Source organism: Suricata suricatta, chromosome 10, assembly GCF_006229205.1.
Source record: "Suricata suricatta isolate VVHF042 chromosome 10, meerkat_22Aug2017_6uvM2_HiC, whole genome shotgun sequence".
NCBI classification, from domain to species: Eukaryota; Metazoa; Chordata; class Mammalia; order Carnivora; family Herpestidae; genus Suricata; species Suricata suricatta.
In genome coordinates, this window is record NC_043709.1 from 102,247,603 (window position 1) to 102,273,415 (window position 25,813).

General features: G+C 42.0%; 1 protein-coding gene across 10 annotated transcripts in view; it reads right to left on the bottom strand.

Moving 5' to 3' along the window:
• RAD52 (RAD52 homolog, DNA repair protein) overlaps positions 1–23,227 on the bottom strand; it is a 34,054-nt gene extending 10,827 nt beyond the window's left edge. For 2 of the 10 annotated variants that reach the window (XM_029954018.1, XM_029954016.1), the window contains exons 1-7: positions 21,648–21,958; positions 7,976–8,074; positions 6,795–6,896; positions 6,114–6,207; positions 5,879–5,946; positions 2,512–2,630; positions 1,548–1,623 (exon numbers count right to left, since the gene is read on the bottom strand). In XM_029954018.1, coding sequence (XP_029809878.1) covers positions 1,548–1,623; positions 2,512–2,630; positions 5,879–5,946; positions 6,114–6,207; positions 6,795–6,896; positions 7,976–8,074; positions 21,648–21,704 — 615 coding nt within the window. In that variant the 5' untranslated portion in view covers positions 21,705–21,958. Of the gene's footprint in view, positions 1–1,547; positions 1,624–2,511; positions 2,631–5,878; positions 5,947–6,113; positions 6,208–6,794; positions 6,897–7,975; positions 8,075–8,998; positions 9,227–15,136; positions 15,246–15,668; positions 15,854–21,647; positions 21,960–22,856; positions 22,906–23,159 lie in introns of those variants that run through there. The other 8 variants (XM_029954021.1, XM_029954022.1, XM_029954020.1 and 5 more) reach the window with 8 other exon arrangements.
• Positions 23,228–25,813: the final 2,586 nt, after the last annotated feature.

The window sequence follows — 25,813 nt, forward strand, 5'->3', positions numbered from 1 at the left end:
GTCTCTTCAACAAATGATGTTGGGAAAACGACATCCACATGCAAAAGAATGAAGTTAGACCTTTGTCTTATATCATAAACAAAAAGAAATTCAAGATAAAGGCCTAAACATAAGACCCCAAGCCATAAAACTCACAGAAGAAAATGTAGAGGGAAAGCTTCAAGACGTTGGATTTGGCAGTGATTTCTTGCACAGGACGCCAAGATCACAAGCAACAAAAGCAAAACATACAAGTGGGACAATGTCAAGCTTAAAAATTGTACAGGCGACCCGCGAAATTAAACCTTGTAGTCATGTCCCTGAGGCAGGGTTAGTACTCAGAGTATACACAGAACTCCTACAGCCCAACAACAAAAAATCAAATAGCCCAGCTAAAACATGGGCAAGGAACATACACTTCTCCAAAGATGATATACAAATGGCCAAAAAGCATATGAAAAGATGAACATCACTCATCGTCAGAGAAATGCAAATCAAAAGCACAATAAGATATCACCTCAAACCCATTAGGATGGCTACTATCAAAAAAAATAGAAAACAAGTGTTCGTGAGGTTGTAGAGAAATTGGGACCCTTGTGCCTATTGGTTGAACTACAAAATGGCGCGGCCATTATAGAAAAACAGTGTTGAAGTTCTTTAAAAAACTACCATATGGTCTAGCAACCTCACCTCTGGATATACATCCAAAATAACAGAAAGCAGGGTCTTTGAAGAGGTATTTGCACACCCACATTCATAACAGCACAATTCACAAGACATACAAGCCACCCAAAGGTCTACTAATGGAAAAAGGAATAAAAAAAATGTGGTATATACATACAATGGAATATTATTCAGCCTTAAAAAGGAAGGCAATTTTTTTTAACGTTTGTTTATTCTGAGAAAGAGAACATATGGGAGAGGAGCAGAGAGAGAGAGAGTCCCAAGCAGGCTCCGCACTGTCAGCACAGAGCCCCATGTGTTCTACGCCGAAATCCAGAGTCAAACGCTCAACCAACTGAGCCCCCAGGTGCTTCCCCCTTTTTTAAGAAAAATTTTATTGTTAAATAATCTTTACACCCAACACAGGGTTCAAACTCACAATCTGCGATCAAGGGTCACACGTTCTACTGACTGAGCCAGCCAGGTGCCCCATGAAAAGGAAGGTAATTCTGATACAGACACAACATAGATGAAACTTGAGGACATTATGCTAAATGAAATAAGTCAGTCACTAAAAAAACAAAACAGTAGGACTCCACTTACAGGAGGCATCTAAAGTAGTCAAATTCATAGGACCAGTACGTGGAACGTGGTAACCAGGGGCTATGAGAAGGGGGCATAAAGGGGGCTGTTTTATGGGTATAGAGTTGCATTATCTCAAGATTAAAAAGTTCTGGAGATCTGTTTCATCAGTGAACTGTACACTTAAAAATGGCTAAATGGTAAATTTTATAAAAGGCTGAGTCTCCCCTTTTCTCTCTCCTTCCCCAAACACTCACTCATGACACAAGGGAATTAGCGATATCTTTATTGCAATGCATTTCACTCACCCGTTTCTAACATACCTGGCGCGGAAGCTTATTTAGTGACCTCAGATAGTCTTTGTCAAGAATACAATTTCCAAGTGCATTCCCAAAACTTCTAAGGGTAAGGGGAAAAGAAGAGTGAAACAGGTTGAGAATTATTACATGTACATTCAGAGAACAGAGGCAGAATCTCTGTGTTAAGTCGCTTCTCACCTGTGGCAGAGAAGGACCCTGATACACATCCAAAAATGTTCACTGAGCACCCGCCACGTTCAGGCACTGCTTTAGTTTTAGGTTCTCAGAACACAGCACTGGGCAGAAGTCACCAACCCCTGCCCTCAGCAAGGGGCAAGGACTATGAAAAGACTCCTCAGCTACCCCCTGCCATGGAACACCAACTCCACAGCAGAGACTTCCTCTGAGGACTTTTCCAGGTCCCCAGCACTAGTGGGCTGCGCACACTGGGGCACAGTCCTCCCTGACGGGAGCTCTTTACCCAGGAGGCCTGGCCTCGCCCCCCAGGCCATGTACTGCAAGTCTGTAGTGGATGTTCATTCATATGTGTGTTTTCCCAGTGATTCAATTCACTTCAATTCTCAAAGGCCACATATGACCCAAAAGAAAGGCAAAATACCCTGTTCTATGTAACAAAGCTGTACATACACAATGAAAAACTGCTTAATGGGGAAGCTGTCTCTGTACTCATGTGGAAAGGTCTCTGATCCATGACTGAGGCAGGGGGCGTGCAAAATCAAGCACAGAGCAGAGAATGTCGTATTCTACCACGTGTTCCCAAGAGGGGACACTGACTAAGCATAAAGCAGCACGGGGGACATGCATAGGAGAACAGGAAACAGGGCCGAGAGGATCAGGGGAGAGTGAGACTCAGGTTATTTTGATTTTTGTACCACAGGAACATATTACGTTCTAAACTAACTAAAACAAAACAAAACTGCTCTGAAACAAGAGTGAAAACGAAGATTAGCCTCTAGGCTTTGCTTACCTCAGCGCCCGCTTCAGCCCATCTGTCACCGCCTCCTTCCTTGCCTTCTCCAGGGACAAGGCTTTTGACTTGAGGCCCTCACTGACCCCATAGCCCACATCTTCATGATAGGAGCCATCCTGCGGGGGGAAGGGCCCAACGTGAAGAGCTGCAGTCGTGTGTCCCTGGTCACACAACTCTTGCCCTCAACGGCTCGCACACTGGGCACATAGATCCCAGGTGCCTTGCTAAAGGGCACATGGATGGGCACCAAGAACTGTAAGAGAATTAATTTCCAGCACTATGTCCTTGACCTGATCTGCTGGGAAGTATGCAAGACAATTCTCCATCCCCGCCTCCTCTTTTACTTAAAAAAGGCACATAGCTAACCCACCATCAATCTCACTGAGATGCATGACCCCAAGGAATAAAAACTCCTGGGACACTAAACAAAAGGAAAATGTAAACTATTGTGTTTAACAGACTCTAATGATTGGGTAGCAAATCTTTTCACAAGTCAGGTGGTATCCACTTCTGGCATTTACCAAAAGTTAAGGTAGACCTGATTGAGTTATTAGCTGATAGAGAACCAAATATAATTTTAAACGATAGCACTCTATGATTTTTTTTTAATGTTTATTTTTGAGAGAGAGAAAGTGTGTGTGTGAGCAGGGAAGGGACAGAGAAAGAGAGGGAGACACAGAATCCAAAACAGGCTCCAGGGTCCGAGCTGTCAGCACTGAGCCCAACATGGAGTTCAACCTTGGAAACAGTGAGACCATGACCTGAACCGAAGTCAGTTGCTTAACCAACTGAGCCCCCCAGGTGCCCTGCACTCTGTGATGTTCGATGTAACTCAGAAAGTTAATTCAAAGAAATGAGTGACACTGTAACAAAACTCTCTCCACTCCCAATTTATTATGTGAATAAGGTTTTTCAGTACTATTTATAAAAATAAGTTAGAACAGAATTAATAATGCTGAATGGCATGTCTAGGAAAAAGTAATATTAAACTATGACTATATTAAAAAAATTAAATTTAATTAAAAAAATAAACTATGGATATATAAACTACCCAAAAAGAAAAGAGAGCCTCCTCATCCATCTCATTAAGAAATGCATTTTCCACAAAAATTTATTTTATTAAGTTTATAAATAACTACATGTATTATGTAGTCTCCCTCACAGACACAACTGACTGATCAGTTACGTGTTAATAATACCTCTAATAGTACCTCAACCCAGAAGAAATTTTGTATAATTTATTTTTCTTTTTTGTCTTAATTTTTATTCATTCTTGAGAGGCAGAGAGAGAGCGCAAGCAGAAGAGGGGTAGAGAAAGGGAGACACAGAATCTGAAACAGGCGTCAGGCTCTGAGCTGTCAGCACAGAGCCCGACACAGGGCTTGAACCCATGAACCACAAGATCATGACTTGAGCCAAAGTCGGACACTCAACCAACTTAGCCACCCAGGGGCCCCAAATTTTATATAAGTTAAAGCTCTTAGGTCACTGAAAATTTACCCCCCAAAATTACTTTTATATATACATACACACAGAGAGGAATATGCTAAGGTTATTAATAAGGTTCCAAACATATACATTCCAAACATTTTATATATACTGAGATATTAGGATAAAGCCACTGGTGAATGAAACAGAATAGAAATGTGAGCTCAAGAAGAAACAATGTAAAATTTCTCATGATTAAAGAATAGCTTGCTCATGTGTTTTTTAAGTGGATGACAGTATCTGTCTGTTACTTAAAATCCATTGGTACATTTAAAAATGATGTAACAAGAAAACATGGGAGGAACAGATAAAGGAGATTAAGAGTACAATTATCCTGATGAGCCATGAGAAATGTACAGAACTGCTAAATCACTGTATTGCACACCTGGGACTAATATAGCCCTGTATGTTAACTATACTTGAATAAAAAAAAGGAAGAAAAAGATGCAACAGATTTATTTTGGAATGTCAAATTTGGGAGCGCCTGGGTAGCTCAGTTGGTTAAGTGTCTGACTCTCAATTTAGGCTCCAGTAATGATCTCACACTCACAGTTCATGAAATCAAGCCCCATGCTAGGATCTGCACTGACAGTACAGAGCCTGCTTGGGATTTTCTCTCTCCCTCTCTCTGCCCCTCCCCAACTCATGGGCACACTCTCTCTCTCTCAAAAATAAACATAAAAAAAAAAAAATGAGGGGCGCCTGGGTGGCTCAGTTGGATAAGCGTCCAACTTTCACTCAGGTCATGATCTTATGGTTCGTGGGTTCAAGCCCCACATCAGGCTCTGTACTGACAGCTCAGAGCCTGAGGCCTCCTTCAGATTCTGTGTCTCCCTCTCTATCTCCCTCTCTCTCTCTCTGCCCCTCTCCTACCCATACTGTCTCTCTCTCTCAAAAATAAATAACATTAAAAATAAATAAATAAATGTCAAATTTTACAATATGCCAAAAAATATAACCTTGCAACTATAGCTTTCCCCCACTACCCAAAAGTAGAACTTCTTATGAATACTTTCATAAGCCAAAATAGCACAAAGCAAAGAAGTACCATTAATTTATATGGAAAAATTTTTGAGCATTCTCGGATCCAAAAACTAACCTCATTTGTGGCACCTGGGTGGCTCAGCCAGTTAAGCATCCAACCCTTGATTTCGGCCCAGGTCATGATCTCACAGTTTTGTGAGTTCAAGCCCTGCACTGGGCTCTGTGCTAACAGCGGGGATCCTGCTCAGGATTCTCCCTCTCTCTCTGCCCCTCCCCCACTCACACACGTGCATGCCTCTCTCTCTTGAAACAAACCAACCATCAATCAAATAAATAAATAAATAAATAAAAATGACCTCTGTTAGGCTTCTCTGATACATCAGGACATATCTTGCTAATGGAGGCACAAAATAAATCAGCACAAAGCACATTTGCTCACAGACACAGTTCCAAGCTATGGGAGCTTGATGCTGAGGAGCTCGGCAGGGCCACGCTTGCTGCCAGCATTCACGTTTGGTCAGAAAAGTGAAAATCCTCTTTTGGATTTATTTCAGTTCAGCAAAAACAGGTACCAGAATAGGTCTTCCATAAACACAAAGTTGTGTGGCACAAACTTTTGAAAAGCAGAAGAACTATATTCATACTCACGGTGAAAAGTTTTAGGTGTAAACTTAAAATGTGCAAGAGAACAAGAATTTTCCACAATTCACGTAGGGGCACATGGGTAGGAGCGTTCGGACACCACCATCCTAAGGAACACGGGCTGAGCCACAGCTCTAGCGCCTAGCTCTCCAGCCTGGCTGTGCCACAGTCCAGAGAATTCTCTACCTGCTCCTTCTCTCTCACCACCCACTCAAGCCTCGGAGGAGCAGGTCTTCTCCATCACCCTCACCTTCAACTGAACTCTCACAAACGCACAGACTCCCACGTAGAATTTGCCATTGTTAAGGTCAACAAAATCTAGGAGTGGGAAAGAGAACCAGTTGAAGAGGATTCTGATCCCAGCGCCTCCCCCACATTCTTCTGCTGGCAACCACATTCCTATAGCCTCACCCACAAAGTACTCGCATCAGAAACGAGTGCCAAAGTCAGGGAAAGAAGTCACCACAGCCAGGAAACACACTCACCCACATTCTGCTGTGTGATGGAGTGTGCCCAGCCATTGTAACCAAACATCTCATTGGCCAGATTAATTACCCTGTGACCCTCAATGTAACATACCTGGAAAAAGAAATTAAAGGGGGGAAGAAAAAGGGCTTGTTAAAATTCCTTGCCATTCTTAAATGTGAATCAAAATTTACCTAATTTATTCCTTACCAGGTTTTTTGGCAAAACTGCCCTTAAACGTTCCAAGGAAATTCTCAGTGAACTTACTTCAAAGATCTTCCAGAAGAAACCAGTTAGAACTAACGTTTTGTCTGAGGGGAAGGACTAGACTCAGAGGGGAAAGATATGCCGCACTCACCTAGCAGTTTCCAAAACTCAGTTTCCAAAAATGTACAAGTCTCAGGTTGAAATATAGAAGACCAAAACTATACACAGAAGTTACAATTAGAAGCAGATGGCAAAAGAAACATTTTTAAAAGAGGGCATAAAAACCCCAAGATGGCAGTCTCAAGACAAACTGGGGTCACCTCAGAAGACAATGAAGGCTAGCACCCATCCCCTCCCAACGACACTCGGAAACATCTAGGAACAGCAAGCAGGCGGACCTTCTGAACCCATGAGGACTCAGAGAGGGTGCTGGCGAAATGACCTGAGTAGCCAGCTACCCGGCACCCACTTCTCAAGCATATAAACTCTCCTACCCTCTGGCCTCCTCCAGCCATTCGGCTGCTGATGTATTCCGGACCCAGCCTCTGCCTCAGAGCTTTCTGGATGGCCTGATACTCTTCTGCTGTGTACTGACACTGCAATCCAGAAAGAAAAAGTTAAATCCACATTTCTTCCATTCCTTACGGCAGCAAGTCTCCAACTTTTTTGGTCTCCACCCCCTTTTACACTTTCAAATAGTACTGAGGATCCTAAGATGTTTTGTTTACGTGGGCTGTGTCTATGAATATCAGGAATGAAAACCGAGAAACTCGTAAGGCACATCTTCCATCAGCTGTCAAAACAGTGTCATCACATGCTGTGTATTCCCTGGAAAGCCCCACTGTTCACTCGCTCACGAGAGAATGAGTGGAAAACGCAAGTGGTATGTCCGTGTTATTATGGAAATCATTTTGACCCCATGGACTCTGAAAAGGTCCCCCCACAGGAGTCACTGGACTACATATTGAGAGTCATTGCCTTGGATGGTACTAGCATCCTTACGAAACTTTCTCAAGCCAGAAGTGGCAAACTGAAATGTCCCGCCTCAGGGTCTGTATATGACATTTACGCCCGCAAGGGGTTGGGGAAATCCACCGTCCTCTCCAATGTTTCCTTCCTCTTCTCGAATTCAACATTTTCCATTGTACACACAGATAATATACTACTACTTCTTTTGATTTTTGTCCCCTGGGCAGTTCTCCACGTGCCCCATATAAATGAAATAAATGCTCATAAACAGACCTCTGGTAAAGACAAAGATAGAATTTGAGAGGACAAAGCAAGAATCTCTTTTATGTGTACAGCACATCTCCACAGAGAATATGACACCAGAAACTCTGGAGGCCTCCAAAAAGGGAACAGGAGTGATGGGGAAGTAGGGGGACTTGTCATTCATGTATAGTCTACGTTCTATTTTGAATGTTAGGCCATATGAATATGGAGCCTATCCAAAAAAATAAACACAACATAAATCTAATCTCCAGAACCATTAGTCGTTCGGTGCTAAAATTCCAAAATGCCCTGAATGTCATCAGACTCCTGAATAATGCTCCTAAAGGAAAGACCACTGACAATAAATAGCGTCCACATATGTGACGGTGCTCTACAAGTTACTTTCTCATCCCTCTTCTCTTGCCCTCATTCTTGCCAGGCATGAGAGAGAACACACAGTTACCTGTCCAAAGCATAACACCGAGTCACCACCAGCAGGATGGCTTCCGCGGCCTCCAAGAATCGCCTCCTCAGTCCCGGACATGTTGATTCTGGGGGACCTCTACAGAAACAAAAGATTAAAAAAGATCTCAAAGAATGCTAAACGTAAAAGGCAAGAGCTTCTACTAAAACTCAGATTAAAGCATCCAGATGCAGTAGCCTATAAATCACTTTATTTACTTGGCACTTTTATAAGCACTGCCCCAATCAAGGTCTAAGTTCCTCAGAACTATCATCCAACATGTCACTGAAGTTCCTGTAGCCTCCACTTCTATCTGTCTGTTAAAATTTTTGCTGGGGTGGGGGCGCCTGCCTGGCTGGCTGCAACTCGCCAGAGCACACAACTCTTGATCTCAGAGTCATGATTTCAAGCCCCATGATGGGACTGTAGCCTGCTTAAAAAAAAAAATGTCTTATTGCTAGGGTGATGGTGCTGCTAATAAAGGTGATTTTTAGGGGCATCTGGGTGGCTCAGTAGGTTATACGTCTGCCTTCAGTTCAGATCATGATCTCATGGTTCATGAGTTGGAGCCCCACATCAGGCTCTGTGCTGACACTGCAGAGCCTGCTTCAAATCTCTGTCCCCCCCATCTCTTCCCCTCCCCCATTTGCACGTACACTCTTCTCTCTCTCAAAAATAAGCATTTAAAAAATTTTAATGAATTTTACAATTAGAATGTATTATAATTGCAATATTTATAACAGAAAAAGCCAAAATTACAAATTAGAAATATAAGCCACAATAACTGAACTGCTTTCCAGGAACTAACAAGCTAGCTGGTAGGAGAAGACTAATAGGAAAATTAAAGAGCAAGAGAAGTGCATAGATGACCCTAACATTCAGGAAAAGTACAGCGTTAGACCAGTCAGGTCCCTCACAGCATCAGCATCGCTGGGGAACTTAGAAGTGCAAATCCTCAGGCCCTACCCTAGACCTACCAGATCAGAAACCAGAGGGGAGACCCAGGAGTCAGTGCATGCTCACCTGGGGATTCCGATGCACACTCGAGTTTGAGACCCAGTGCATTAGACTGAGACCAGGTAAATGTTTAGTCCACTAGAAAACAGAATGACCCTCAGAAGGACCCTCTACCTAACTACCTCACACCTGTCTCAAATCAAACAGATTCAAAGTTGCGCCTCAGTCTTTCTGTCCCTTTCCGATAGTCCAGATGCAGAAGTGAGAAATGTGCTGAGTCCAGTGTGAAGTTCTGGATTTCTCTGGGTCTTCCGGTAGGAGCCGTGAGCCACTGTACTGACCACACAGGAGCCAAAAGTCTGTGTATCATCTCTGTAAAGGGCAGTAGGCACTGAATACACGTCCTGCTGCTGGCGTGGGTGACATGGTGATGGCCACAGTGAAGAAGGGCAAACCTGAGCCCAGAAAGAAGGCACATCCAGCAGTGATAATTGGATAATGTAAGTCCTGAAGAAAAGATAGTGTGTTTTTCTATTTTGAAGGTAACACAGGGGTCACTGAAAACAATTAAAGGTGAAATGAAAGGTTCTTCTATCACAGGACCAGTTGCAAAGGGGTGTACAGATTGGTGGCAATGCTGGCAGTATTGCATGATTCTTTGGTGTATTTGTAAAAAAAATATATATATTAAAAATTATTTGCTCCTGATGTTTGCCTTCCTGTTCTTTTCTGCACGTCACTCTTCTTGGCACTGCCTAACCCTGGCCTCCTATTGTAAAGTTATTCAGTGCAAACTTGCTGTGGGCATGTGCAAAATAAACAGTACTTGGCAAAAAAAAAAAAAAAAGACTGTCCCTCAGCAAACTTCTGGGTTGTAGTCTCCAGGTTATTGGCTGACAGTAAAACTACAAATCTGGGATATCGAGTAGTAAGACTCTCCACCTGGCATTACAATACAATATTAAGGGCTTAAGTTCTTAAGTGTCAGCTTCTGCTTCTATCACCACTGGGTGCTTGACCAAGGGGAAAGTCACATAATCTCTCTAAACCATGTTTTCTCATCTAGAAAATGGCCATAATAATACTATCATATCCTAAGGGTTCTGTAGAGATTAACAAGCTGCTACATGAAAACTGCATTAGAATCCTGCTGCATGAAGACTAAATAAATGTTGGCTACAGCAAGGTGCATGTCAATTTTCTACATACAGAATGAAAATGCAAAAAAATATTTAAATGGTCATAAAACCGGGGCGCCTGGGTGGCTCAGTTGGTTAAGCGTCAGACTTCAGCTCAGGTCATGATGTCACCACTGGTGAGCTTGAGCTCTGTGCTGACAGCTCGGAGCCTGGAGCCTGCTTCAGATTCTGTTGTCTTCCTCTCTCTCTGCCCCTCCCACTCACACTCTGTCTCTGTCTCAAAAATAAATAAACATTGGGGTGCCTGGGTGACTCAGGTCATGGTCTTGTAAGTGCATCAGGCTCTCTGCTGTCACCACAGAGCCTGCTTCGAGTCCTCAGTTCCCCTCTGCCTCTGCCCCTCCCCTGCTTATGCTCTCTCTCTGTCCCTCTCAAAAATAAATAAATAAACTTAAAAAAATAAATAAACATCAAAAAATTTAAATAAATGATCATAAACATTACATTCCAGCTAAGAATTAGATATTATTATTTATAGTCTAGTGCTAAAAAAGGAGTGACCTAACTAGATTAGTCAATAATTAGTGTCTAAAGCTGCTATAACACAATCACTATGTCATATACCTGAAACCAATATGACACCGTATGTTAACTATAATTAAAAACAACTTAAAAAAACAATACTTGACACACACTGGGATGGTTACAATAAAAAGGATAGTGAATAACCAAGGTTAGCAAGGATTTGAAGAAATTGGAACACACACACAATCTATTAAAACAGGTGATGTGCTGGGGCGCCTGGGTGGCTCAGTCGGTTAAGCCTCTGACTTCGGCTCAGGTCAGATCTCACGTTCGTGGGTTCGAGCCCCACGTCAGGCTCCGTGCTGACAGCTAGCTTAGAGCCTGGAGCCTGCTTCCAGTTTTGTGTCTCCTTCTCTCTCTGCCCCTCCCCCTCTCATGCTCTGTCTCTCTCTGTATCAAAAATAAATAAAACATTTAAAAAAAAAAAACAGGTGATGTGCCTGGCTGGCTCAGCTGGTAAAACTCTTGATTCTCGATCTCAAGGTCTTGAGTTCAAGTCTCAGTTTGGGGGTGGGGTTTACTTTAAAAAAAAAAAAAGATCAGTGGCACATTGGTGGCTTAGTGGTTGAGCATCCAACTCTTGCTTTTCGCTTGGGTCATGGTCCCAGGATCATGGGACTGAGCCCCACATCAGGCTCCAAGCTGCACATGGACCCTGCTTAGGATTCTCTCTGCCTCTCTCCCTCTCCTCCACTTGTGTCCTCTCTTTCTCTAAAAAATAAAAAATTAAAAAAATAGGGCCTCTTGGGTGGCTCTGTTGGTTGAGCATCTGACTTCAGGTAAGGTCATGATCTCATGGTTAGCGAGTTCGAACCCCATGTTGCGCTCTGTGCTGACAACTCAGAGCCTAGAGCCTGTTTCAGATTCTGTGTCTCCCTCTCTCTCTGCCCCTCCCCCTGCTCACACTCTGTCTCTCTCTCTTTCTCTCAAAAATAAACAAACACTGGGTTTCGGCACCAAAAAAAAAAAAAAATTTTTTTAATGAATAACAAAATAAAAAGACCAAAACTCAAAATTGTTACAGCAAGAAAATAATGAAATGAAGATCTTATTCAGAATGTAATTTTAAATGGCACAAAAAAGTTAAAAGAATGAAATGGATCTGTCTCCAAGGGTGGAACTGGGGTAGAGAACAGTGGAACAGGGACCTCCTTTTTCAAAATAAAACTGAAGGGCGCCTGGGTGGCTCAGTCAGGTAAGCGTCTGGCTTCGGTTCAGGTCATGATCTCACGGCTCATGGGTTGGAGCCCCACATCAGGCTCTGTGCTGACAGCTAGCTCGGAGCCTGGAGCCTGCTTCGGATTCTGTGCCTCCTTCTCTCTCTGACCCTCCTCTGCTCCCAGTCTCTCTGTCTCTCAAAAATAAATAAAAACATTTAAAAAAATTTTTAAATCAAAATAGAACTGTTAGGGGCATCTAGGTGGCTCAGTCAGTTAAGCAACCAGCTCCTGGCTCAAGTCATGATCTCACAGTTCATGAGTTAGAGCCCTGTGTGGGGCTCTGTGCTGACAGTGCAGTCTGCTTGGAATTCTCTCTCCCTCCCTCTGTCTCTGACCCTGATTGCTCTCGTTCTCTCTCCCAAAATAAATAAACTTAAATTTTTTTAAATAAAACTTTTAGCACTATTTCATTTTCCATATATGTACATGTATTATTTTAATAAAAACAAAAATTAAAAAATTAAATACCTACTATATAAAGCAGAGATCAGCAAACATTTTCTGTAAAGTACCAGAGAGTAAATATTTTAAGACTTGCAGGCTATGTAGTCTGTCATGACTGCACAACTCTGGCATTTTAGTGTGAAAGCTGCCATAGATTATATGTAAACAAATGGTCATGGTTGTGTCCCAATAAAATTTTATTACAAAAAGAGGTGGAAGATTTGGTCCACAGGCCATAGTGTGCCAACCCCTGCGATAAATAATGCTTTGAACATCAGAGTCAGATGTGGTTCAATATCCAGCTCTACTCAGTAAGTTATTTAAATTGGGCAATTACTCGAACTCTCTGTGCTCCAATTTCCTCATCTGCAAAGGGGAATATTTGTGAGATCAACCTCATAAATTATATTATAATGAGGTGATAAAAATTATATCCAGCAAAAATCACTGGATACTGAAGAGTTGTTGGGGACGCTCACAAAGTCTCAAGTGAACACTTGTCCACTTGTTTGTTAAAAACAAAGGGGTAGGGGGGCACCTGGGTGGCTCAGTCGGTTAAGCCTCCAACTTCGGCCCAGGTCATGATCTCACAATTCATGAGTTCAAGCCCAGCATCAGGCTCTGGGCTGACAGCTCAGAGCCTGGTGCCTGCTTCATATTCTGTATCTCCCTCTCTCTCTGTCCCTCCCCTGCTCGATCTCTCTTTCAAAAACAAATAAACATTAAAAAACTTAAAAAAATCAAAGGGGTATATACTGGGAATGTACCTAATGCCACATAATTGCACTTAAAAATGCTTAAAATGAGGGGCACTTGGGTGGCTTAGTTGGTTAAGTGTCCAACCTTGGCTCAGGTCATGACCTCACGGTACAGGAGTTCAAGCCCCACATCCGGCTCTATGCTCTGTGTTGCACTCTGTGCTTACAGCTCAGAGTCTGGAGCTACTTCGGATTCTGTGTCTCCCTCTGTCTCTGCCCCTCCCCCACTTGCACACTATCTCTGTCAAAAATAAACATTAACAAATTATTTTTAATGGTTAAAATGATAGTCTGTTATGTACATTTTGCCACAATAAAATTTTTTAAAAAGGGAGGGGCGCCTAGGTGGCTCAGTGGGTTAAGTGTCCAACTCTTGATTTCAGCTCAGGTCATGAACTCACGATTCTGGGATCCAGCCCTGAGTCAGGCTCTGTGCTGACAATGTGGAGCCTGCTTAGGATTCTCTTTCTCCCTCTCTGCCCTTGCCTCACTTGTCCCTGTGTACTCGTGCACGCTCCCAAAATAAATATATTTCTAAAAGGAGGGAGAGTAACTTAACACAATAAAGGTTTATATCTCCTTCATGCAAGATCTAAGAGTCTGGCGGCCCTGGCCATCCTGTAGCTGTGTCACCTAGCACAGGTTACCTCCAAGGTCCTCACTGCAGGAGTAGAAAGAGTTGGAAAAGTCACACTGGTGCACAGCCACCTTAGGCCAGAAGTGATATGCATCACTTCTGGTCACAGTTCACTGGACAGTTCTTGTCACAAGGCCCCAGCTTAATTACAGTGGAGGCTAAGAAATGTAAGAAGGCATTTGAATATTTGGGGAGTACTGTCTCTCCCACATCCATTTTCTCTGACTCCAATATAAACCCCTAGAAGGCAGGAAGTTCTTCTTGATTCTTCTTGGCACCCCAGTGACTAACATGGAAGCTTGCTCATGTAGGGCCTAGAAGGGAGTGTCTGGTGAGTGACCAAATCAGTGACTAGTTAGATGAATGAATGAATGAATGAATGAAGTACATAATGTAAGATACACAGAGAAAGCTTAGTTTTTAAATCTTTACAAACTAACTTTATAAGGCAAGAGTTACACTTCTCACACTTAAGAAGCAACTTGCTATTTTTTTAAACAATATCTTAGAGAATTCAACCTCTAATAATAGAAAAGGACAACTTTGTCCCTGCCCATAAAGTAAAACGTGGAATCCTTATTGTAGAAACATCTATCAAAAAATGGAAGTAAAATTTGGCTGGATTCCCATCAGAACAGATAACTTTTTTTATATGTGATTGAGTTTGTATGTATGTTTAAATTTTTTTTAATGTTTATTTATTTTTGAGAGACAGAGCACAAGCAGGGGAGGGACAGAGACAGAGGGAGACACAATCTGAAGCAGGTTCCAGGCTCTGAGCTGTCAGCACAGAACCCGATGCAGGGCCCGAACCCACCAACCCAAGATCACAACCCGAGCTGAAGTCGGACGTTTAACTGACTGAGCCACCCACCCAGGTGCTCCTTAAGTCTATTTATTTTGAGAAAGAGAGAGCATGAAAAGGGGAGGAAAAGAAAAAGAATCCCAAGCAGGCTCTATGCTGACAGTGCAGAGCCCGATGAGGGGCTCAAACTCAAAAACTGTGAGATCATAACCCAAGCCAAAACCAAGAGTAGGACACTTGACAAACTGAGCCATGCAGCAGCCCCAAGTATGTATGTATGTTTAATGTGGGTATGTGTCTGTGCATATTTGTTAAACACAAGTAGAATCCAAATCTGTCAAGTATATCTTATCCTGCGCCTCAAATCTTCCCGGCATTGCCTGTCTCTGAGGCCCTTGATCAGTTTTTCCACCCTGGCTGCCATTAGGTGTACCAAATGTGCATAACTTCTAACTGAATGCACACAGGTACAACCACTGGTCCCTTACTTCCTGCTCATGCTGGATGCCTCTCCCCCCGCCCCTGGCCTCCCTGTTGCCTTTGAGGTGTGAGAACCTGTGGGGTCCACCTGAAGCCCATACATGCACAACCTGGAAGTTTGAGGGAGTTAACGTACCAGGAGCAAATCTTTCACCAATGAGATTCAGAAGGTGAGGGGTAAATTCTTCTTCCTTCAAGTGGATTGTCCTGGGATACAGTACTTCAGACAGCCTCCTGAGAGACAGCTTTAGGAAATCAAGCAGTCATTTGTACCTCATTACCAAGCGGTGGCCAGCTTGGAAATGTACTCTTGAACTGACTTAATCTTCTCTCCTCAATCCCCCTTTCCCTGCTTCTGCTTCCTAAAAACCAATAGCCTATAAGGTTTTGTCTCACGCTCTAAGTTCTAGGGTACCCAGATACAGAGATAGCATGGGTCCTCTGCTAAGTATCCCTTCAGCTCGTACCACAATAGTGCACCTGCCCTACCTCCAAAATGCCAACATTTGTTATCTCTTTACCTAAAGGCCATCTGTGGCATCCAGGACCCATTTTGTACCTGTTTGTGCTAAGCTGGAAATGCCAGGAAACTGCTGCCCCGGATGGGGGGAACAGCTCTCCAAGGGTAACTGACTGGAGCCGGTGTTTAAGGACTCTAGATTTCTTACCCCGCTTTGTGAGAGAATACTGAGCTGGGAGTCCTACAATGGCTCGGCTTCCGCAATGAAATCAGGCCGGGTGCCCTGGTGGTGACTGGCTTGACCACGCACGCTCTGTGGACTGCCTTTTCCTTCCCATCTCACCTCCCTCTGCTCTGCCAGTGCCGCCTGGGCTCTGCTCTCAGGTAAGCTACCTACGTTTGAAGGAAAATGCAGGGAGAGCAAAAGCTACCTTTACAATGGAAAAAACTGGCAGATGCTTCCTTAATCGGGGAATCAAACAAGTCATCAGTAATACTCACATCATAAGCTTCCTGATGGATACACTGAAAAGGTCACATCACTTAGGAAGTATTTCTACCAGTTTAATCATGACTCTAACCAAGAGGAAATAATCAGACAAGTTGAAATCTACAAGGCTTGGACTCAAACACAGTATTGGGAAAAGGGAGATTCTGATGATGGACTGCATCCTATTCGATAGTATTGTATCATTGTTGAGTTGATAGTATTGTATAGTGTTGATCATTGTAAGAGAATGATCTGGCCACTAGAGGACATATGATTAAGTAGTGGAGTAAACTGTCATGTTTTCCGCAACTTACTCCCATGTTATTCAACTAATAAAATGTGTGTGTACATGTGCAAAGAGAATGAGAGGAAGATAAAGCAAAGTAACAAATTTATGAATTCAGATGAAGGATATGCAGGCCTCCGTAACTCTTCTGACGGCTTCACATGTTTCAAAACAAAATGTTAGGAAAGACTTCCTGCATAGACAAGGTTATGACGGCTACATAAATCCAAATATCCCAATACATCTAATGCAGATCAAAAAAGTGGAATAAATAAAACCATAAATATCCCATATCTTCTAATGTAATTAGGAGACTGAAGCTTCCTTTTCAAACCAAGGTCCTAGCAGGATGGCTCCTGCAAAGAAGGGCATTGAGAAGAAGTGCCATTCTGCCATCGTTCTGCCATCAAGGAAGTAGTTACCAGAGAATACACCATCAACATTCACAAGAGCATCCATGGGCTGAGTTTCAAGAAGGGTGACCCTCAGGCACTCAAAGCCATCTGGAAATTTGCCATGAAGGAGATGGGAACTCCAGATATGCACACTGACACAAGGCTCAACAAAGCTCTCTAGACCAAAGGAGTTAGGAACATTCCAAATTGTATCCATATGCAGTTGTCCAGAAAATGTCAAATAAAAGTATGCTGCAAAAAAGAAGGAAAAGGAAGAGGAGGAGGAGGAAAAGAAGAAGACTGAAGATACTACAAGCTTCAAAATGCCAGCAATTTCGGGTGAAGATATGTCTCAAATACTCCTCATAATTCTTCAAGGAGAATAAGGTGGGGCACAGTTGGGAAGAGAAGTGCATGGAAGGAAGAGGACGGAGAGCATAGATGGAACTAAAATTGCTCCCAGGAAAAGAAAACCCACTTAATACGAAGAAATTAACAAGACCTCTGGTAGGTCAGAGCGGTCCCAGAAATAAAAGGTACACACAACTCAAGGTGGCAGTCTCGGAAAGCGAGTGTTTTGGGGGAGAAAAGGGAGAAAAGGAATGAGAAGTGTCCTTGAAACTGTGCTGTGAAAGGCAGATGGCAGATCCTGTAAGATAGAATATTTAAAAGTCAAAGGACATATAACCGTGCTCCCCCAAAAAGCCTTCTAATAAAGAAACCATACTCACTACACTTACAAAAGAATAGGAACTTTTCTTTTCTTTTTTTAATGTCTTTTATTTATTTTTGAGAGACAGAGAGAATAGGAACTTTTCTTGAACTAGGAATCTTGTAAATCACCTGATAATCAATCCTGTTCACAAAATGCAAAATAAAAGATTATTAAAAAAAAGTCCAGTCAACTTAGAGACAGTACAATAGAAATTATACAATCTGAGGAGAGAAAAAGACAGACTGAAAATAATGGGGTCTCATGGAATAATATAAATATAATAACTGTTTTTATAATAATATAAAAACAGTTAACACAAATATAATTGGAAGTCCCAAAGAAAGAGATTAAAGAGAATGGAAAACAAAAACAAACAAAAATTTAAATGGCTTAAAATATCCTAAATTAGGTGACAGGCATAAATTTATAGATTTAAGATCAGCAAACCTCAAGCAGGATAAATACAAAGAAAATCTCACTGAGATACACCCTAGGCAAGTTTCTAGAAACCAAAAACAAAGAGAAAATCTTGAAAGCAATTAAAGAAAAATGGCCCAATGTATACAAAATAACAATAAAAATGATGCCTCCACCTCACAATAGTTTAAAAGACATACTTAGGAATATATCTAAGAAAAGGTGTATAAGACCTCCTCATTGAACACTACAAACAGTATTAAAAGAAATTAAGACCTAAGTAAAAAGGGAGATGTACCATGGTCATATATTTCAAGAATCAATAACCACTAAGATGTTAACTTTTCCCATACTGATTTAAAGATTAAATGCCACCCACAGACTCTTTTTGTAGAAATTGATAAAATGATCCTAATATTTATATGGAAAATGCAAAGGAACCAGACTGTCCAAATCAATTTTGAAAAACAACAAAGTTGACCTATGACTTCCTATAAAGCTCCAGTAATTAAAATAAAATTAAAACTGGCATAAGAATTGATGAGTAGAACACACAAAGGAAGCCCAGAAACCAACCACCACTTATACGGTCACCAGAATGCAATCCCAATCGAAAAGGTACAAACCTAATGCAACAGCATTTTCAACAAATGATCTGACAACTGACTAGTTTGATATTTTTCACAAAATATTTTTATACCACTCACAAAAACCAGAGATAGATCATAGGCCTAAATATAAAAGCTACAACTACAGGGGAGCATGAGTGGCTCAATTCGTTAAGTGTCTGACTCTTGGTGTCAGCTCAGGTCATGATCTCAAGGTTTGCGAGCTTAAGCCATTAGCACACAGAGCTCACTTGGGATCCTCTCCCTCTCTCTCTCTCATTGCCCTTTTCTGCCCTTCTCCCTCTCTCCCTCTCAAAATAAGTATTTTTTTTAAAAAGCTACAACTATAAAATTTCTAGAAGAAAATACAGAACTATATCTTCACACACTAGAGGTGGTCAAGATTTCTTAGAGAGGACTCAGAGAGCAGTAAGTATAAAAAACAAGATAGATATGACTATATCAAAATGTAATGCTTTGCTTATCAAAGGACACTCTATGAACATGAATAGGCAACCACAAAAGACTGACATCCAGGATATAAAAAAGAAAAAGATATAACTCCTACAACTGAATAATAAGGACAAATAACCCAATTTTAAGTGGTCAAAATCTGAGCAGGCACTTAAAGGAAGATACACAAATGTCAAGAAGCACAGGAAAGTGTTCAACATCATTAGTAATCAAGGACTAAAAATAAAACCATGACACACCCCTCGGTACCCTCCAGAATGGCTAAAAATAAAGACTGCAGCACCCGAAGTTGGCAAGGATGTGAAACAACTGGAATTCTCATACACTGCTGGCTAGAAAGACTGCAGAGAGTAGTCAGCAGTAAGAAGCACATGCCACTCTCCATGAAAAAAGAATAATGACTTAAAGATGGAGCCATAGGTCCTGAGGATAGAGCAGCAAGCCACAGATTATCCCCAGGCCTTGAACCCTAAAGGGCCCTTTAAATCCCCTGTAGAGCAGTCCTGTTAGGTAGGTGGAGGTACTTGCCTATTCATTTTCATACAGTTGTCTTTGATGAGAAGTTTTAAATTTGATGTAATCATGTTTGTCTTTTTTTTTTTTTTTTAAGTGGGGATTGCTTTCTATGTCTTATCTAAGAAACCTCTCCACACCCCCAGGTCATGAAGATATTCTTTTATATTTTCTTCTACAAACCTTAAAGTTTTATAATTTTGGAAATAAAACTGATAATTTCTTTAGAAATTAAACATGCATGAGTCACATAACCCAAGAATTCTTCTGAAAGGTGTTTTCTCAGAGAAATAAAAACATATGACCAAGAAAAGATCTGGGGGACAGAAAAAGAAAAAGCTTGAGCCAGGGCAAGGGCTGTGAGCAAGAAATGGATGGATTGGAGAGATACTAAGAAGGTCAACAAGACTGGCAGACTGTTTTTATTCTTATCCACTTCCTTTTCACCTAAAAGCATTTCTAATTATACACAAAAGGAGGGAGGAAGGATTAAGAGGGAATCAAGCATGTTACGTATGGAAATTTTCCTCTTTTGTCTGACCTTTCCTCATCTTTACTAAAGACAGGACAGGCAGGGCATGACCATAAAGGGCATCCAAGCCACCTTACAAAGCTTGAAAACATTGGGGCGCTTGGGTGGCTCAGTTGGTTAAGCTTCCAATTCTTGATTTTGGCTCAGGTCATGATCTGATGGTTGTGAGAATGACCCCCCCCCATCAGGCTCTCCACTGGGTATGGAGCCTACTTAAGATTCTCTCTTTCAAAATAAATAAATAAACACTAAAGAAAAAAAAGATTCTTTCTCCCTCTGCCCCTCTCCCACTTGTGCATGCACACACTCTCTCTCAAAAAAAAAAAAAAAAAAAAAAAGCTTAAACATTTGTTTGTAAACCATGGGAGAGGAACTGAAATTTTAAGCTGAGAATGAAGAAGATTGGTTAGGTCTCTGAAGGCTCTTCTTTGTCAACAGTGAATAACTGAGGACAGGATCAGTTAGAAGTCTATGTTACAAAGTCCTGAGAGAAGATGATAAAGGAAAATCATGGAAATGTAGAGGAAGGATGGACTCTGGATATGTTTTACAGGAGGGAGAATTGACAGACTTAGTGATGAGTGAGGTTGATTCCAAGGATCAGGAAAAGCAGGCCTGGGTAAAGGTTTCTGCTTTTATTTTCATTTATGTACATGGTCCTATAATATTTATGAAACTTCAAACATCATCTGCTCTTTGAAGCCTTATGCAGCTTACACTCTAAGTAGAATTAATCTATGTTCCCACAGCATTTTAGACATATGTCAAAGCACATATTGCACAGTAATCCACACTCAGTCATTCAAGAACAAAAGGGCCATATACTAATTACCAAATCTCCACCACTTAACATAGTCCCAACCCAGCACTAGTATAAAGAACATTTTAGATTTTAGCTCCTCTTCACTTTAAAACTGCCAGTATGGTATTAAAAATGAATGCCTTGGGGTGCCTGGGTGGCTCAGTAGGCTAAGTGTCCCATTTCTGCTCAGGTCATGATCTCGCGGTTCGTAAGTTCAAGCCCTGCATCAGGCTCTGTGCTGAGAACTCAGAGCCTGGAGCCAGCTTCGGATTCTGAGTCTCCCTCTTTCTCTGCCTGACACCCACTCACACTCTGTCTCTCTCTCTCTCAAAAATAAATTAAAAACATTAAAAAAATTTTTTTAATGAATGTGTTAAGGCATTCCTCAATGCATCTAAGAAATCTACTTAAAGTTACAGAGACCGAAGAATATACATACTAGGCTTTCTACCTTTGAATAATGAAATTGGTTATACAGTTCATTCAAAGTCACCATGAACACTGAGTTATCAAATACCGAACCACTGCTCCTAGGAAAAACACAAGGTTAGGTTCCTGTGAGCCTCTGGTCACAACATTTTCTTACATGTCAATACATAATCTTGTTTTATGTGTGATTCTGTTGAAAGATGCCTTATTCAATACATGTTAACTCATTAACATTGAACTCACAGCCAGGAGCATATAACTCCTACCTGAACCACACTTATCTAAAAGAAGCTTTCCTTTCTCTGTGAGACATCACAACTTCTTGCACTGGTAATACTAGACAGCATTTCAGCAAATGCTTGGAGGCCATTACAACCTGTGAAATCACTGGTCAAAAGTACAAACGTGAGAAAAATGTGACACTACATATACTTAAAAGCACCATGAGTATCCATTTTGGGGTTAAAAGAAATTTTAGTGAGTAGGTGAATTCCCAAATACAAATTCCATGATGAGGTTGACTTACAGGTTTTTTGTTTTGGTATAAGACTCCTCTCCCACAGCTATCTGTTATATTTTTCATACACTCATCTCCAGCCACACCCAGTTCGTATCACAAGGTAACAGGTTCTGGCACACATCACACAGAAACACAAATACACTACAGTTAGTGGTCTAAGACACAAGAATTTAAAAAGACAAACTTCCCCCAAAGATCCCAGACCTGAGGCCACTAAAATACCTGAGCCGGTCCCAGAGTTAAATAATGCTGGCTTATGAGAATTTAGTTCAAAAATGTGACTCAAACTGAGAGCTGTATGGAGAAACAGACCTTAAAAGGTCTAGGAATGCAAAAGTACAAACAACCCAAATGCCCATTAACTAATGGACAAACAAAATGTGGAATATCCCTACAACAGATTGTCACTCAGCCATAAAAGTGAAGTACTGGCAAAGGCTAGAACATAGATGAACCTTGAAAACACTATGCTACGTCAGATAAACCCACATACAAAAAACAAAAACTGTAGGATTCCACTTATGTGAAATATCTAGAATCGGCAAATTCAGAGGCAAAAAGTAGATTAGTGGGGTGAAAAAAGGAGCAGACGAGCAGTGCCCGCTAACGAGTTGTAGGTTTCTTTTGGGGATGATAAAAATGTTCTGGAACTCGACAATGGTGATGGTCGCCCAATCTTGTGAATATACTACAAACCAACAAACTGTTTAAATGGATGAATGTAATTGTATGTGCATTGTATCTCAAATTTTATAAAAATCTATAAAGGCTAAATATGCAGTTAAACTTGAATATGAAATTCCTTTAAAACGCGTATTTCCTTCCCTCCAGCGGCTACTCGTCCCAACTCCGTGCAGCTACGGACACAAAGTTCAGCACCCTTCACTCCGGGCAACAAACAGCCTTCGGAGTCTCGCGCCGTGCAGAGGACCGCCAGAATTAACAACACGCTGCTGCACCCGCGTCGTGGCGTCTCGGAGTGTTGGTCCAAGTTCCAGTGCCCTTATCCCTCCTAACCACACTGAGTAAGCCTTGATCCTGACCCCTAACTGTTCTAATTAGTACAGGCCTCTGGACTCAGGATCACTCTGCTGTGGCCAGGACGAGCTCAACCACCGCCCCAAGCGATCTCCTCAGAACCTGCGCCGCCCCACGCTCCACAATCCCCGGCCAGAACCACCCCAACTGGGCCGTTCTCCCTCCCTCCCCACTTACGCGCTTCAGGCAGCGCGCGGTGCACGAAGGGAGCTCGGTCTAAGCTAAGGGAAAGGGAAGATAGTTTAGAAAGAGCCGCGCAGAGGACACTGGGAGAGCAGTGCAAGAGAACCCTGGGAAGAAGGTCCAAATCAAGAGCGAGTCCTGGGCGGGGAAGGACAGGAGGAGGAGCCTCAAATCAAGGCGGGGAAGGGGAGAAGAGCCGCAAAGCAATCTGCCGAAACCGTAAAGCAAGCTGGCAGCGCGACGCTGACCTCTTTGTGCAAAACCACCCATCGCGTCGCTCTCTCGGCCTCCACCTACCACTGCGGCTGCTGGTAGTTCTGCGGCTGCCCAGGTCTCTGCTGCCCTCTGGCGGGCCCGTTGAACTCGCCTTCTTGAAAGACCTCGACAAACCCAATCCCGATAGAATGTGGCGACTGGGCGGGCTAGGAATTTCTCAGTACCCGTCCGTGAACGCGAAGGATTGTGCAGGAAAAGAAACACTTGCTTTTAAGTCTTACTAAGAATGGTCATCAAAGCCCTTCATAGATTCCACCACAGACAGGCACAGCAAACCGAGGCAGTGTGGACATGTTTGCTCACTAAGCCTTCTTTCTCTACTGCCACTGCCGCGCACACCCGCTCATCACCTGATGGCTTCTTAAATTAGCTGGGACCGGAGGGAAGTGACTGTATGGCAAAATGGGGGAAGGGAGTTCTTTAGAATGGCCTTTGGAACTGCCTTGCAACTGGGTGATGACTGCACATCCTGTCAGCAACGTTCAAAAACAGAATTAGATTACTTAGTCATCACAACCCCGTCTTAAGTACTTTAGAACTCCAACAAAATCTTTCTCATACATTTTCAAATCGGTTGTTTCAATACACTCCTTTTAACTGGACGGTTCATTACCTGAAGAGCAATACTCCAGTCATTTCCTGAATGACTACTCACTCCTCCCAGTAACTCCATGGGAAGCTGAGTAGAAAGCCTAGAATCAGACCCAGTGCATAAACAATGTATTCCGTAAAGTTGGCTTTTCAAATCAACCAAGAAAGAACGGTTTGCTTTTAAAACGGTGCTGGGACGATTAGATTAGTTAACTGGGTTAGATTTATCAAAATAAAACCAAGTAAAAAAATATACAGATGAGTATCCAACCTCAGAATGGAGAAGGGCTTTCCAAGCATAAAATGAGAAATCGTAAAGTAAAAGAAACAAATATAACTATCTAGTAAACGTCTTAAACTTCTAGAAGCTGAAAATAAACTTTACAAGTAAATAGGGGGAATATCATGAATGGTAAAGAAAGCTTATATATAAAAAGTTCTAACAATTCAAGAATAACAGGGTGTATGTAGGTGGCCCAGTGTGTTAAAAGTCACACTTGACTCCCGTCACGATCTCCTGTTGGTGAGTGCCAGCATCAGGCTCTGTGCTAACAGCTCAGAGCCTGGAGCCTGCTTCGGCTCTGTGTGTCCCTCTCTCTCTGCCCCTCCCCCACTCATACTCTGTGTCTTTCAAAAATGAATAAATGGTAATAAAGAAGAATGGGATGCCTGGGTAGCTCAGACTGGCGGGTTGGACTCTTGATTTCAGCTCAGGTCATGATCTCAAGGTCCTGGGATCCAGCCCCAGGTTGGCTCCACTCTGAGCATGTAGCCTTCTTAAGAGTCTCTCTCTCACCCTCTGTCCCTCTCCCTCTCTCTCTCTCAAATTAAAACTAATCAATTAATTAATGTTATCTGTTACTATTCAGTGTAGATGATACTCTTACACTGCTAGTAGGAATATAAACTGATGCAACCTTTCAGGAAAGAAATCAGACAATATATATTAAATATATATACCCTCTGCCCCAGAAATTCAACATCCAGTACCTTATAACTAAAGAAAATATTCAGGATGCACACAAAGACTTCTACCCTAAAAATTACTGGAAACAAATTAAAATACCACATTATGAGATCTGCTGAATAATACAGCCATTAAAAATCATGTTTAGAAGGGTGCCTGGGTGGCTCAGTCAGTTTGGGCATCAGACTCTTTTTTTTTTTAATTTTTTAAAAATGTTTATGTATTACTGAGAGACAGAGAGCATGAGCAGGGGAGGGGCAGAGAGAGGGGGAGACACAGAATCCGAAACAGGCTCCAGGCTCTGAGCTGCCAGCCCAGTGCGCGATATGGGGCTCAAACTCACAAACCGTGAGATCATGCCCTGAGCTGGTTAGACACTTCTCCAACTGAGCCACCCAGGTGCCCCAAAATTCTTTTTTTTAATGTTTATTTATTTTTGAGAGAAACAGACAGTGTGACAGCTGCGAGATCATGAACTGAGCAAAGTCGCTTAACAACTCAACCACCCAGGCATCCCAAAAGGAAAGATATTTTTAGACAAACATATCTTCAAAATTTTTTTTCACTTGTTGCCCACCCTTTCTCATCAGGGAGAGAAGACTATCTCCATCAAAATGTGAAACAAAACTAAAAAAGAGGAAGGCACAGGATTTAGGAAACAGGATCCAACACAGAAGAAAGGCCATGAAATTTCTGAGAAGGTAAGAAGTAAAAATCTCAGGAAGGCAGCTATGCAGCAGGCCAGATACAGAGTGGAGAGGAAGGAATAAGCTCTAGACGGAATGTGTACATGGGGGGAAATGGTGATAAGAGATAATCTGACTTTTTCGACATGTAGAAAAACTGAATTGAGAATAATTAATGAGTCCTTCCCAATGAAAAATAATAAAAAAGGGAGATCTCTTGTGATAGCAGATGACAAAGGCTATCGCAAATGTCAAGGAGGTGCCCAGAGTTGGACAATTATCATCTGGCGATCACTGGTAAAGACTGAATCAGGCAAGCTTCATCAATAGGTGCTAAATTTAAGGGGAAATTTTAATGAAAAGTAGAATACTTCCACCATCCTAAATTATCTCCCCATAAACTTATAAGTTGCAAAGGAGGGAAAAAACAG